Below are 15391 nucleotides of genomic sequence, written 5' to 3' on the forward strand. Positions count from 1 at the left end.
ACCTAGAAAAATGTATACTCATTATCTACATTCAGCTTCACTTTTAAATAAGAATATAAATGATGGGATCCCTAAGGTTCTAGTATGTTGAAGTATCAATATGTTTTTACAGTGTTTTCTTACCAATTCCCACAGAGCTCAGTTTCATTTTCAGCTTCCGACATCATTTTTCTAAAATGAAAGCAAACAATTACTTTCAATTATGCTTTTGATGACGCACAGACTTATGTTAACAACATATTAACAACACATCTATAAAATATTTTACAGCTTACCAAGTAACATAGGATGGAACGAAAATGAGCTTTGCCTCATATTCCTGTACAGACTTTAAATTACTCATGCCCCACAGTGAATCATTTGCCATTAAAGCAGTTTATATTGTTGGATTGCTAATACACCCAGTAACAAGCACATCGAAGAATGTATTTACATAGCATAGATCAGGTGAGATTGAGAAGCATCAATAATCCAGAATGCCATATTTAAACTCCATCTTTTTGACATTGTACTCAAAGGTAGAAAACATGACAAGTTGTGAGCACCTCCCCAATGATTAGAGCTCAAAGCAACAGATCCTTAGAAAATAAAGTGATATATGCAAGTAAAAGCGCAATAATAAAATGCTCTGTGTTTAACCCCTGTCTAGAAAAGAGTTAAAGTTAGCTCCAGAGCAGCAATGGGACCTAGCTGAACACATCTTGTGAGCCAATTACAAAAAGGTGTGTGTAATATATATGTGTGTGTGTGTGTGTGTGTGTGTGTGTGTGTGTGTGTGTGTGTGTGTGTAAATTTGAAAAAAAATCTCTTTAAATTGTAAGCTCTAACAAGAAAGTTTCATTTTGACTTCATTTTCCTTTTTACAGGAAACATTCTTATAATGAAAAATTCCCTTTTTTTCTTTTTAATAAACTCCATTACTGTACTTTTTAAGAATGGTGTACTGTAAAATTTTCTTCACTTTATGACAGCCAGAGTACATCAGCTGTCATTTTTACAGTTAAAGGGATACTAAATCCAATTTTTTCCTTTCATGATTCAGATAGAGCATGAGATTTTAAGCACCTTTCTAATTTACTCATATTATCACATTTTCTTTGTTCTCATACTATCTTGATTTGAAAAAGCAGTACTGTAAGCTTTAGAGCCGGGCCATTTTTTTGTTCAGCACCTGGGTAGAACTTGCTGATTTGTGGCTAAATGTAGCAAACCAATCGGCAAGCTCTACCAAGGTACTGAACTAAAAATGGGCCGGCTCTTAACCTTTTATTGCTGCTTTTTCAAATCAAGATAACATGAGAACAAAGAAAAATTGATAATAGGAGTAAATTAGAAAGTTGCTTAAAATTGCATGCTCTATCTGAATCATGAAAGAAAAAATGTGGGGTTAGTATCCCTTTAAGGGTTAAATAGCGCGCTCTCCTGGAGGGAGGCATTATGTAGTAACAGGGCGAATAACAGCCAAGAAATCAATGTGGCCACGGGGATAAAATCTTTTTGGACTAAATGCATGTTCTATAGCACACCATGTAAAGGTGGAGACATATCGTTTTTCAATTAAATGTTTTGCCAGTGCAGATACATCCTCGTGTTTTATGTTACCGAGATGTTCCCTGATCTGGGTTCTAATCTGCCTACTGGTCATTCCCACGTACTGCATCTTACAAAAAATATAAACTGTTCTATCACCTATGTGGTGTGCTATTTATTAAGTATAAGGATCTGAAATGATTATCCAGTAACATAAGCCTCAACATTGTGTGTTTGGGTAACATAACAAGCCTTATACCTGGGATAACCACATTTGTAGGTTCCCTTTACCATGAAGTAGTGTGTTTTGGTTCTATTGACTCGGGGAAACAATATTGCCAATACTCACTGTTCACATGACCGCCATTCCATAATCACCCATGTTAAAGGGACATTCCAGCCAAAATTGGAATCCACAAGGGTGCTTTCCAGTTTTGAATAGAAGCATTTTTGTAAAATACATGCATTAGCAAAAATGCTTCCAATAAAAGCTATAGCTGTTTCAAATGTATGCACCATGCGCCAGCATTTTAAGCACAGCACTTGCTCAGAGAGCCTAAAGTGCTTGTACCGTCTGGTAATGACTCAGTTTGTTAATTGCCGACATGATACAAGCCCCACTGGAGCTCTGAGCAGCTTCAGTATTTAAAATGCTGATGCACTGTCAATATCTAGGTATGCTTCACATGAAGAAATATGCTAACACTAAAACAGCGATAACTTTTATTAGAACTATTTTTGCTAATACATGTATATTGCAAATATGTTGCTATTCAAAGATATAAGTCATCTAGGTGCAGTTCATTTTTGACAGGAATGTACCTTTAAAGGAACATCTTTTATGACATTTAGCATTGGATTTAAAAAAGATACCTTCTTTATACAAGACAAGCTTTTTTTTCTTTTTTTTTATATGAAATCTATAAGATTCAGCTCCTTTTAAAGGCATGCGATTTTAAACAACTTTTTAATTTACTTCTATTAGCAATTTTTCTTCCTTCTCTTGGTGTATTGTTGAAAAGCAGGGACTAGCGCTGTGTGATTAATCGCAATTTTTTGTCTTGAGATTTTCAAGCCACAAGAGTATGCGATTTAAAAATAAATAAAGATCACAGTAAGCTCTGTTAATTTTGGGAGATAGTTGAAATGTGCAAAAGCCAAGAGAAGCAAAATGACTTAAGGCCAGAATACCTGTCACATCACACTCCAAAAACCAACACTGTCCTTGTGCTAGTCGTTCCTTATCCCTGAGAATATCCCCCTAGATTTCCAACACTGGCTGGTTTAGTGTGTCCTTAGCCTCCTGTAGAGCTCTCTCATGCCCTTCCCTAATACGCGCTAAGTGCCCCCGTCCACAAACACTTCCTCGTACTGCACGATCTGTGCCCTATGTGAAGGTGATGAGGAGGCTGCTGGAAAAACACCCCGCTCAGCAGTGAAATGGAGGGGTGGAAAGTCACTCCACCTTTACCTGGAGCGGGGTACGGTGTCTAGGTGTATGAACATCCTTACACACATGCAAACCTCGCCTGCTACTACAATGCACTGACTGAGCCCCCAGGGCAGCAGCGGCTGAGAGAAGCTAACCACACTCACTGGCATGCGGTCTACTCCCATCTTAGGAGCTGACTGGCTGCTTTGCTCAATCCTACCTTCATGGTCTGTTAGATAAATATGATGAAATAAATCCCCATCTTCAGAATGCTGGACACAAACTCATACCTTGTGTAACATCGCAAAGTCTGATATTGAAAGACCTCTGTTACATTTATGTGCGGCATTCTACAAAGCCAAGTAGGTCAGGGTACTTGCCCTGTGGTTTATCTTTTTATTAATTAATTGACAGGAGCAAGAGACACAGTGAATTGTAAAATAAATTTGGGTACACATTGTCTGCTTTGTCCTGTTGTTGACCAAAGTTTATAAATATGATCTGTGGCAGATTCTTTAAGTGAAGTTTTTGCAGAGACTGGAAGCTCTGCAAGAAAGCTCTACATTAATCAAATTGGTATTAATGGAATGTAGTAAACATGCAGGCTAGGTAAAATAAACTACGAAAACTATCAGTTAAAGCCAAGTAATATTAGATATTATAATGCTTAAGCATTGACTTGCATACGAAGAGAGAAGCACTCAACCAGGAACGAACAACAGCTCATCAGCTAGTTCTATGGCGATTTACCACCCGGAAGCAGCCTCTTTTAGACCAGTAATGCTTTTCACAGAGAAAAACTTTCCTGAAGTATATCAGTCTGATCCCGCCAAGTAAGGTCAGTCCAGCCCCGAAATACCAGGCAATTCTCCTCTGAACAAGGAACATGACAACCCCAGGAAAGTAAAATACCAACACCACCTCCTTGTCTATTAGCAGACCTAGGAGTGTGGCTGAAGTGGAGACCCCCATGTGATAGTGCGGCAGAGTAAGCTGTCGGCGGGATCAGACTGATATACGTCAGGAAAGTTTTCCTCTGTGAAAAGCACACTGGTCTAAAAGAGGCTGCTTCCGGGTGGTAAATCGCCATAGAACTAGCTGATGAGCTGTTCGTTCCTGGTAGAGTGCTTCTCTTTGTATGCAAATTAATATGACCCTGGGGAAGTCTCCCTATGGGTGATGGGGGAAACCAGACGTGGACTCCTTGTCCAATATGCTTAGAGGAATGTGGCTGAACCTCACTGACAAGGCCCATAGGAGGTTGAAATGATCATCTGGGGTTGTCATGTTCCTTGTTCAGAGGAGAATTGCCTGGTATTTCGGGGCTGGACTGACCTTACTTGGCGGGATCAGACTGATATGCTGCAGGAAAGTTTTCCTCTGTGAAAAGCACACTGGTTTAAAAGAGGCTGCTTCCGGGTGGTGAATCGCCATAGAACTAGCTGATGAACTGTTGTTCGTTCCTGGTAGAGCGCTTCTCTCTTTGTATGCACCATTTCAATGCTGAACTATTTCACACCCCTTTGCAAAACCTGTTTTAAACTATTTGCCGTTGTGTTTAAAAAAAGAGACATTCCAGACACAATTGGAATGCACACAGGTACTTTCCAGGTCATGCATTTTTTATTGAGAAATTTATGTTCAACAGTTATTTTTTTTTAAAATTGTGATTAAAATTGCAGTTGTGATACTTCATGACCAAAATCGCGATATTCATTTTTTCCTATATATCATACAGCCCTAGCAGCGATATATGATTAGGAGCAGGCCCATTTCTGCACTATATAGCAGCAGTTGTACAAGAATGTTGTTATCTCATATGCAAGACCACTAGATGGTAGCACTATTTTCTGCCATGTAGTGCTCCAGATGCCTATCTAGGTAAGTCTGCAACACAGAATATAATAGGAACTAAGCAAATTTGATAATAGAAGTAAATTGGAAACTTTTTATAATGGTTTGCTCTGTCCTAATCAAAAAAGATTTGGGTTTCATATCCCTTTAACATAAATGAGAGGTTGGATCCACACACCAGTAAACCACTTCCTGCGCAGGTAATACAACTTAGGAGGTTGGCAGGCAGGGCCAAGTAGATCTATATATTTTATTAGAGATGTGCGATTTAGCTCCTGAGAAAAGTGGTATATCCACGGATACCGGTTGAGCTTATTATCTATACTACAATCGCGTTTGTAACGCATCAGTCGCCATCAGCAGTTGCGCACGCATCCTCAATGAGGATTCGATCAGCCAATAGGATTTCAGTAGCTCTCAACCTATTGGCTGATTTGAATTTGAAGAACCCAACACTAAAACTGTTAGGAGGGACTTTGTTTATTTTTAATGTAAAAGAGCTGTTTAACTTAGGGCAATGCCCTCCAAAAAGCCCTTTTAAGGGCTGTTGGTAGTTTAGGGGGTGTTTTTATTTGGGGGGGGCTTTTTTATTTTCATAGGGATTAGGTTACATTTTTTTTTAAATTTGATAATTTTGTTTTTTATTTTCTGTAAATTTTAGCTTAATTTAAACTTAGGTTTATTTTTTTAATTTTTGAGTTTAGACTTAGGTTTTTTTTTTTTTGTTTATTTTAAATTTCTCTTTTTAAAGATTAGGGTTATGGGCACTTCTTAAAAGAGCTGAATGCCCTTTAAGAGCAATGCCCATACAAATGCCCTTTTCACGGCAATGGGTAGTTTAGGTTTTCTAGTGTTAGGTTTATTTATTTTGGGGGTTTTGGTGGGTGGTGGGTTTTACTGTTAGGGGGGACTTAGAATTTTTTGTAACTGCAAAAGAGCTGTTTAACTTATGGCGATGCCCTACAAAAAGCCCTTTTAAGGGCTATTGGTAGTTTAGCATTAGATTAGGAGGTGTTTTTATTTGGGTGGGGCATTTTTTATTTTCATAGGGATAAGGTTGATTTTTTTTTTTGGATAATGTGTTTATTTTTTTCTGTAGTTCTATTTTTTATTTTTTGTATTTACAACACATAGACTGCCCTCTGGGCAGGCTTACTTACTAGTATTGTAATAAGCTTCTAATTGTTATGTTTTATTAAACTGGAATTCTGGATAAGAATTACGTTCCGGTTTCTTTGAATAAAAGAAAATGTATTCACATATTCCCGTGACTACTTTCCATTCGGTGCACATCTTATGTGCAACTGTATTGCACTATTTTGGTCCTTCTTCTCCTCAGGTGTTTTAAATCTGTGAAAAAGACGTTGGTTGATTTAACATCCAAGAATGAGGACAGCACCGCCAAACAATCAACCAAAATGCATTTTTAGCATTCCAGAATGTATATTAGTTTAAAGCAGAGATTCTCAACCAGATTCTTGGAATACCCTGAAATGTAGCAGTGCTCATCTGTGGAAGTCACATAGAATTGGCACTGTGGGTAGGAATATGCCATATTAAAATACCTCTTGCTTTTGTGCTAAAAAAAAAAAAAAAAAAATATCAAAATGGGCTTTGATCAACACTCCCTAGAGAGGCAACAAAACCTCCATGATTAATTAACATTTCAATTAAGGATAGACCGATATATCGGAGCGGCCGATTTTTAGGGCCGATATTTGGAACTTCTGCAATATATTGGTATCGGCCAGAAACTTACCAGTATTACCGATATGGAGCAAATCAAAAGAAAATTTAGCGACAACTGAGCGCTGCATCGGACTACAAGAGGCCGAAGTAAGGCCTAGATTTTTTACACTTAACATCCCCCCCAGGCTTCCTGGGTAGTGAAGCTATACATGGAGATAGAACATAATCTGCTAATTAAAGCTCTACTTTGAGATATGGAGCGGAGGTTACACAGCAGGGCGGAAGAACCCACTAATAATTAGAGCTACTCACTTTGAACGCGACTACTGTACACGCAAGATGGCGGCAGAGGTGGATATTACTTTGTGGCAAGTGAATCATTACACAGAGGGATTCCTTCTGGACAGTGCAAGGCAAAGCATATAGAAACCCGGAAAGATTTCTGCAGAGCAAAGACCCACCTTACCAATCCGAGAATCCATGAACCCTGACAGAACAGGTACTCCTCATGCCACTACACATGAACATAGCTCTGTACAAGAATTTGTCAACCGGCCTCCTGGTTTGTGAAGACATCACAGTTTGTGCCCTGAGGAGTGAAACTTTGGAAACACAGAGGGGACAAAGAGGCTCTCGTAGTCAAACCAGAAGAGCTATGAGACAGATCCCTGCAGCACAATGAACACTTTTCAGCGCAAGATTATGGACCCGTTAGCATGAGGATGTATATGACCCATGGAGATTTTCATATAAACGGTCCCGGACTTCAATAATTATCGCAGTAGGAATTGCTCATTTACAGAAGTGAGGTATTGAGTGAATACAGTAATGCCACGCATTACTCTCTACAGAGAATCTGGTTTTGTATTTACTCAAAAAACCTGTTAAGTTTGTATATTTGCCGCACTGTGATTTTTCTCCACTCACTGTTTATATAAGCCCTCACCTTAATAACATCGTCAAAAAAAAAAAAAATTATATATATTTATATATTTGTGTATTATGTTCTTCTCTTTGTTTAACCCGTATATGTGTGTTTGGGTGTCTAAATACCTACATAAGATAGATGGTAAACTATCGTCATATAGGCAGATACCTAGACTAGTCTATATATGATTGGCATGATTATGGAAGTCTGCTCTTCTTCTGGTAGCAGAGCCCTTAAAGGGACATTATACACTCATTTTTTCTTTGCATAAATGTTTTGTAGATGATTTATAAAGCCCATGAAGTTTTTAAAAAAAAAAAAAAAAAAAAAATATTTTTGCTTATTTTTAAATAACATTGCTCTGATTTTCAGACTCCTATCCAAGCCCCAAAGTTTTTTGTGAATACTGTCAGCTACCTTCTCCAGCTTGCTCCTGTTTGTGTAAAGGGTCTTTTCATATGCACAAGAAGGGGGAGGGGGAGTGTCTTATTTCCCACTTGCAGTGGGCTTTCCAGCTATCTTTTCAGCAAAGCTAAACTGAAAGCGTCTAAGTACGTTTTTAAACAGTTTTATACTGGATTTTTATATCAGTATCTGTGCATCTTATTCTTTATAGTAGTGTCTATTACATGCAGTTATATGAAAATGAGTGTATACTGTCTCTTTAAGGCGCTTATAAACCCAATACACTGTTTGCACTTTGTGACAAAGCCATAAAAGCAATTTCACTGTATTTTAGAACCCTGTAGGTTCTTACATCTCATGATGATGTCAGAAAAAAGCAATCGTGCCTCACTTAAGTACCCTAACGGTTAGCGTCTTCTGAATGTATTCTTGTTTCCTGTGGGGCCAATTTATAACCTAGAGTATTCAGCTGGACAACCTCATTGTACCGATATATTCTTTTCCTCAAGCATACTCTATCCTATTATGTTTAAGAGCATAGGTAGGTGCCAGCTAAATCTTCCTCTTAATATCTACCACAATCCTATACCCCATTAGTGTGTTTCAGCCAGTGCCCTGACATCTCTGGGCTTACCTTTTGCATAACCATTGGGCTCAGAATGAGCGACAATCTCTATAAAGAGGGTATTTGTTACCGACTTAGCTCTGATTATACTACTTTATATCACTCTCTGGACTTATGATTGGTCCCAGGGTCCGATTATTTATGCAAACAAATGTTTAATAACCACCAGCTCGTGTTTATAAGTTTGCATATGCACTTAAAATAACAGTTCTGTAGTTATATATATCTGTATAACCCCACCCTGCTGTTCAACTATATTGTATAAGTAGCTTGAGTAGCTCCTTAGATCCTCCTAGTTTGCAGAATCATAAATTCAATCCTCTAATCTAGATTGGCAGCCTCCTCTGCTTATACTTATGAATATGTCTCTTAGAGACCATACATTATATATACTAATCTCCTCTGTTTAGCTCACTCACTCATTCAACACTATCTCAAGCGGTGCTTACCCGCTGAACAACTTCCTGATTTACATCCTATCATCATTATTTTGAATATACCCACATATCTATTACGTATCATATGACCCAATAGGGTCTCTGACATGACTCCCCCTCCATACCTACATCACAGGGCTCATAGGTTGCCAGTCAATTAGACATATGTATAAGCTACTAAACCTATAAAATAGATAGGTTTCAGTGTATAATATGTCAATTATTTTGTTTCTGCTTTTTTTATTTACTACACTGTATTGCGACCTATGACAGGTCATTTGTGTCAATAGACATTTATTCTATGTATGTTCATATTTTAGCAATCATTTTGCTTCTTACTTATATGCTTGTTTTGAGTTTCATGAAAGTTTTGTTAGTTATGTCATGACATTTATTGTATGTTTTTCTTGTGCAAAACATCAATAAAGAAAAAAAAAGAAATTTAGATCTGTGTACTTCAGGGAAACTATGTAATTTTAAGTGACACAAATCATCTATAGCAAATATAAGCTGGACATAGCATCTAATAATAAATAGTACTGATAACAGAGTCCAAGCCCAGGTGTTCCTGGGAGCTCAGTTACCAACTGCCATACCACCAATGGCAGGCCTGTAGATGGACTTGCATAAACAAACATATATGATTTGTGAAAAGTAAAATGTGATCTTTAAGTGGCACTTAAAACTACATAGTTTCCCTGAAGTACACAGAGCTAAATTACTTTTGATCTGCTCATAGGGGTCAGCCATACATAAAATCAACCTGCTTGCTAATTGCTCTCACAAATAGAACATTATTTGTTGCATTCTGATACATTTTACACATTTGCCAAACATTTCACTAAAGCTGCTATATTTGAGAATTTTTAATTTAAATATTCCCCTTTCATTGGCATAGAAAAAAATATTTAAAAAAAAATGATAGTTCAGGCACATCAATCAAATTTCCACAACAACAAACCTTGAGTAGAAAGATATGCAGTATAGGACTAGTATCAATATTCTCTAGCAGGGGATAGCAATGCTTTGGCCATTAGGTGGCGCTGTTACACATGTATAAGTGACATAATAAACTTATAGCCCACTCCTCAGAACCAGGGAAGGTATTTGCAATCCAGTAAATATATGAGCATATTAAAAATTAAAGCAAATAAATAAATCTAGCACTGATATTCCAGCATGTCCTTTCTTTCTCTGTCAAGTTGCAATATATATATATATATATATATATATATATATATATATATATATATATATATATATATATATATATATATATATATATATATATATATATATATATATATATATATATATATATATATATTTTTGTATTTTTTATTGTTTGTTTTACTTTACTTTTAACCCTCATCTGTAAAGTGTACCAAGTGAGCGTGTTTTTAGTGAAGTGGCAGCAATATATGGGGAAAAAAACAAACAGAAGCCGTTTAACAGGAGAACATGCTAAAATGTTATACTTTCTGCACTATAAATGTTGTTCTACTTAACTGTGAGTATTTTAGAAATTGTGTAGTGTCTAGCTTTGCAGTAGTTACTTAAATTTAATTTTATATCAGTGTGCAGTTTAAAAAGGGATTTATGCCATTTTTCTTTGTTTTGGGAAGACATTCAATAAGTTAATTTTCAAGCACTTTATTTTTCCCCAGTTGTTTGCTTTTAAGGTTTGAAATTTTTTTTTTTTTCAAAAATTTTTTTATTTATTTTCAAACTTATAGAAGTAACAATGAGGGACACGCAGGTCCCAAACACAAACATTAATGGCATACAGGAGTATGTGGTTATGAATAAAGCCAGGAGTCCCAAAGATAAAAAAAAAACAGTACAGTATTAATAAGATTAGATGGACTCCCCTGAAGGAGAGATGACATCTCTCATTAGTCTGAGGACAAATGGGATATCTTAAGAGGAACCTATATGACACAACACATGTCTTGAAATCAGAACAAAGTCTAGGGAGGGGGGAAGCATAGAAGAGGAGAGGGAAAAAATGGGGAAAGATGGTAGATAGATCAAGAAGAGTCAGGCTGTAGGCTTTAGGACGTGACAGGAGGGCTCCAGGAAGTATCAAACTTGTCTTTCCAATCGGCCCAAGCAAGTTCGAATATGTCCAGTTTGTTTAAGTCAAAATATATAGTCTTTTCCATGGTATATAAGAAGGCCATGGTTCTCTCAATCTCGTTCCATGAAGGGGGTTTTTCTTTTTTCCAGGACCTAGCCAGATTAGTCTTAATAGAGGCCAATAAGTAGGTACTGAAGATAGCTTGATGCTTAGGAAGATCCTGTAAGCCCAGGTGGAGCAAAGCAGTAGGCGGGCCAGGCGGAATCCTGATTCCAAAATCAGTAAGGGCGCGGAAACCTTGAGACCATAAGAAAGTAATTTTAGGGCATTCCCACCAAATGTGGAGCATGGTGCCCTGCAAACCGCAGTTCCTCCAGCAAAGAGGCGACACTCCTGGGTACATCCTTGCTAGGCATGTGGGAACCAGGTACCAATGAGAAATCACCTTGTAACAAGTTTCGAACATAGTGATGCAATGGAGGGTTTTTTTCGTCAGAAGGATGGCCCTTTGCCAGGCGTCTACCGAGATTTGAGAGTGCAGTAAAGCATCCCAAATCTGCAAGTGCGGGGCAATTTCAGGCGGGACAGTGCCATCGAGAGTCCCGTAATGGAACGATAATGGCCGGGTAAGTCTGTGACCCGTCTTCCAGACAGACTCCCACGGGGTGGACTGACGAGAGGCGGTGGGGAGGAAACCCCAACTTCTCAGGAGACTTTTAATCCTGATGGTCTCAAAAAAGAGGACCGGAGGAATGTCCCCAGGGGAGCCCAGGAGAGTTGGGTCTATAAAGCCATCGGACTGTGATGTGGACCAGAAGTCCGAGACCTGCCGAATCCCTAGTCTGGCCCATATGTTCGGGTGAGTATCTGCCAACCCAGAGAGCAGACCAGCCGCCGAAGTGATAGGGGAAGGATGGGGAGCAATTAGTTGGCGATGCCGGATCTTGTCCCAGACATGAAGGCATTCTGTGATGACTAGATTGCTGATACCTAGAATTCTGCGACTATGCGGAGGAGTCCAAATAATATCCTTGAGCAGGACATTATGGGGTAAAGAGGCCTGTTCAATCTCGCGCCATTTATCACGGGACTGAAGAACTCCCCACTGGGAGATGTGGGTAAGCATAGCCCCCTCATAGTATTTTACCACAGAAGGGGAAGCCAGGCCTCCTAGATGTATAGGAAATTTCAGATTTTTTTGAGCTATCCTGGGGGTCAAGCCCTTCCAAATAAACTTTGTTATTTCACTCTGAAACTGTAGCAAGAGTGGCATAGGGACTCTGATAGGGAGGCACCTAAACAAGTAGGTGAGCTTAGGGAGGAAAGACATTTTAATAGAGGCTATACGCCCCATCCATGAGATGGACTTGTGATCCCAAGCATTCTTTAAGGATCTCAGTTCCGACAGCAAGGGGATGTAATTATCCTTGATCATTTTTGAGGCATTGTTAGATATTCTAACCCCCAGATGTGTGACCTGTTCCTGTGACCATTTGAAGGAATAACTCTTCTTTAAACTGTTAATGTAATTGTGGAATTGTGGGGGTATCCCCACCAATATATCTCTGTCTTTTGAGTGTTCAATTTTTAAAATGAGAGGTCACCAAAGGTCCTCAGAATATCCAACAATCTGGGGACAGCTCTACCGGGGTCCGCAGTGAAGATTGTGATATCGTCTGCGAATAGTGCAATTTTTTGCAGAGTGCCTGAGAGCATTATCCCTGGAAGGGACGCATCGTCACGGATATGGGCAAACAATAGCGGAGACAGGGGGCACCCCTGTCTAGTACCATTGGAGATGTTGAAAGGGTCAGACTGAAAGCCAAGACCCCTAACAACAGCCGACGGGGCAGAATATAGCGCCTGGATAGCCCTGCATGTGGACTGAGGGAAGTTAAAGGTTTTGAGGGTTTCCCACAGGTAGGACCAGCGAATTCGGTCAAAAGCCTTCTCGGCGTCCAAAGAGATAACCGAGAAAGGCTTCTGCATTCTGGTGGATTCACACACAATATTGACAAGACGTCTAGTATTGTCCGGCCCCTCACGCCTGTGAATGAACCCTACTTGATCCGGACCTATAAGGTGCGGGAGAAGCCTGCTGATACGATTGGCAAGAATTTTAGCGTAAACCTTCACGTCCACGTTAATTAAAGAAATTGGCCTATAGCTTACACAGAAGGAAGGGTCCTTATCTGGTTTTGGCAGAGTGACTATGGCTGCTTTTAAGAATTCCTCCCTCAAGGAACCTTCTTCGCTTGCTAAGGTAAAGAACCTCTGCAAGTAGGGGGATAATTCATTGACAAATACTTGTAAAACTGGGCAGAGAAGCCGTCAGGCCCTGGAGCCTTGAAGGGTTTTAGATTTTTTATCGTTAGCTTAATTTCCGCCAGAGAGAAGGGGGCTGTGAGAGCGTCTTGTTGCTCTGTAGTAAGAGTGGGGAGGTTAGCGGAGGCCAGGAAGTCTCTGATATCCTGGCTAGTAGTGGGGGTGAGAGTCTCCGATTTTTCGATATTGTAAAGTTTGGAGTAAAAGTCCGCAAAACATTCTCCAATCTGAGAGGGCCTTTTATGCAACTTGCCATTATAATTGATCTGGGAAATGCGGGAGTTACTATGCTTATGACTGAGCCTGTTAGCAAGCATAGTGTCAGGTCTATTACCTTTGTAATAGTATAGTTGTTTTAGTTTGCTGAGATTAGTTTGTGTGCGGCGGAGCTCTAGGAGGTTGATATGCTCCTTAACTGTAGCAATCTGTGCTGCTACATCGAGGCTAATGGAAGCGCGATTCAGGGATTCCAAGGATCTGAGTTTTGTGTGTGCCTGCGCAAGGGTGAGGCCCGCTCGCTTTCTCAGAGCTCCTTGTTTGCGAATGATAAGGCCCCTGATAGTTGCTTTGATCGCGCCCCAGAGAATATCATCTGAGGTCTGGCCGTTGTCATTGCAAACTAACAGTTCAGTCAGGTCCCGTCTTAATTCCTCTCTGAACGGGATGTCGGCCAAAATGTGCCTAGGAAGGCACCAATTGGATTTACTGGGCACTTTATCTGAGGGGAACAGCCCTGCCGTTACAAGGTCATGATCTGACCAGGAACAGAGGGGGATACTGGAGCAGGAGACCGAGTCCAAAGACCCAGCCTGACAAAAGATGTAGTCCAGCCGGGAGTAAGTTTTATGGGGGATAGAGAAATGAGTAAAGTCCCTATCGTTGGGATGTAAACTTCTCCAAATGTCGAAGTATCCAAATTGTGACATTACTGCCCTAAATTGAGCAGAGACATATGTCTCTTGTGAATGTTTACTGCCAGCTTGAAGCTGTTTGCGATCGAGAGTTGGCTCCCATGTCATGTTGAAGTCTCCCGCGATCAAGACCCTCCCCTGCTTGATCGTATCAAGCGTCTGCAAAATAGCACGGAGAGATGCAGGCTGCCGGGAGTTGGGGAGATAAACGGAGACCAATGTATGAAGAACATGGTCCAGTTTACAAACCAGAATTGTATATCTGGCTTGAGGGTCAGCAAGTGCATAAATTTGCTCGTAGGAGATCCTGTTGTGAAGCAGGATGGCCGTCCCTCTAGCTTTTTTGGAGAAGGGTGAGTGTTCCAGGACTTTATAGGAACGGGAGTGAAAATATTGAGGGGCGCCCGACTGCCAGTGAGTCTCCTGCAGGAAGACTACATCAGGATTGTGAAATTTAAGTTCACGAGACAAAAGACTCCTTTTAAAGGGGGAATTAAGCCCCCTGACATTATGTGTGAGCACCTTTAAAGAGGGCACCATCTCACGGCCGTGGCCTGGGGACAGGAGGTAGAATGGAAAACGAAAAGAGGGGGTTAGGGGGGGAAATTAGGACAAGAAATCAGTTCAGAGGTGTTGTGATAGGAAATGAGGTGAAAATAGTTCACCTAAGTGGAACCCTGGCGTGGGCTACCTATATGGGGGGGGAGCTAGGAATAGGAACAGAGAGAGAGCCGAGACTATCGGCCCCCCTCTGTGCACACGAGAAGGATACAAAGAAATCTATAAACATAAATTATACCTGTGAAACCAGCAATGGAAATGTACATACAACCATAACAAACCTGAGTAAGGTACGAAGCATCCAGACTAGGTAATTATAAAATCAGTCATAGCATGTTTGAGAAAAAATAAATTCTTGTGCTATCTAAAGGGTGGAGATAATCCTATACCTATTCGTTTAGAGATGAATGACCTGTGCTGGGTTGACCACATAGAGAGTTAGAAAGCATGCAGAAACACTAGTAATGCAAACATGCACATGGATTACAAGAAGGAAAAAATAATTATATTAACTGTAACTTTAGACCCAACGTGGGCCGACCTATGCTGGGTTAATCCCATGTAATATTAGAAAACATATATAAACACTGGTAATGCAAATATGCACATAAAGT

General features: G+C 39.8%; 1 protein-coding gene across 2 annotated transcripts in view; it reads right to left on the minus strand.

The window, feature by feature from the left end:
- The window catches only part of TRAFD1 (TRAF-type zinc finger domain containing 1), a 216276-nt gene that overhangs the window by 189359 nt on the left and 11526 nt on the right, over window positions 1-15391 (minus strand). For both annotated transcript variants that reach the window (XM_053701701.1, XM_053701700.1), the window contains exon 2: window positions 124-171. In XM_053701701.1, coding sequence (XP_053557676.1) covers window positions 124-167 — 44 coding nt within the window. In that variant the 5' untranslated portion in view covers window positions 168-171. The remainder of the gene's footprint in view (window positions 1-123; window positions 172-15391) is intronic.

Source organism: Bombina bombina, chromosome 2, assembly GCF_027579735.1.
Source record: "Bombina bombina isolate aBomBom1 chromosome 2, aBomBom1.pri, whole genome shotgun sequence".
Classification (NCBI taxonomy): domain Eukaryota; kingdom Metazoa; phylum Chordata; class Amphibia; order Anura; family Bombinatoridae; genus Bombina; species Bombina bombina.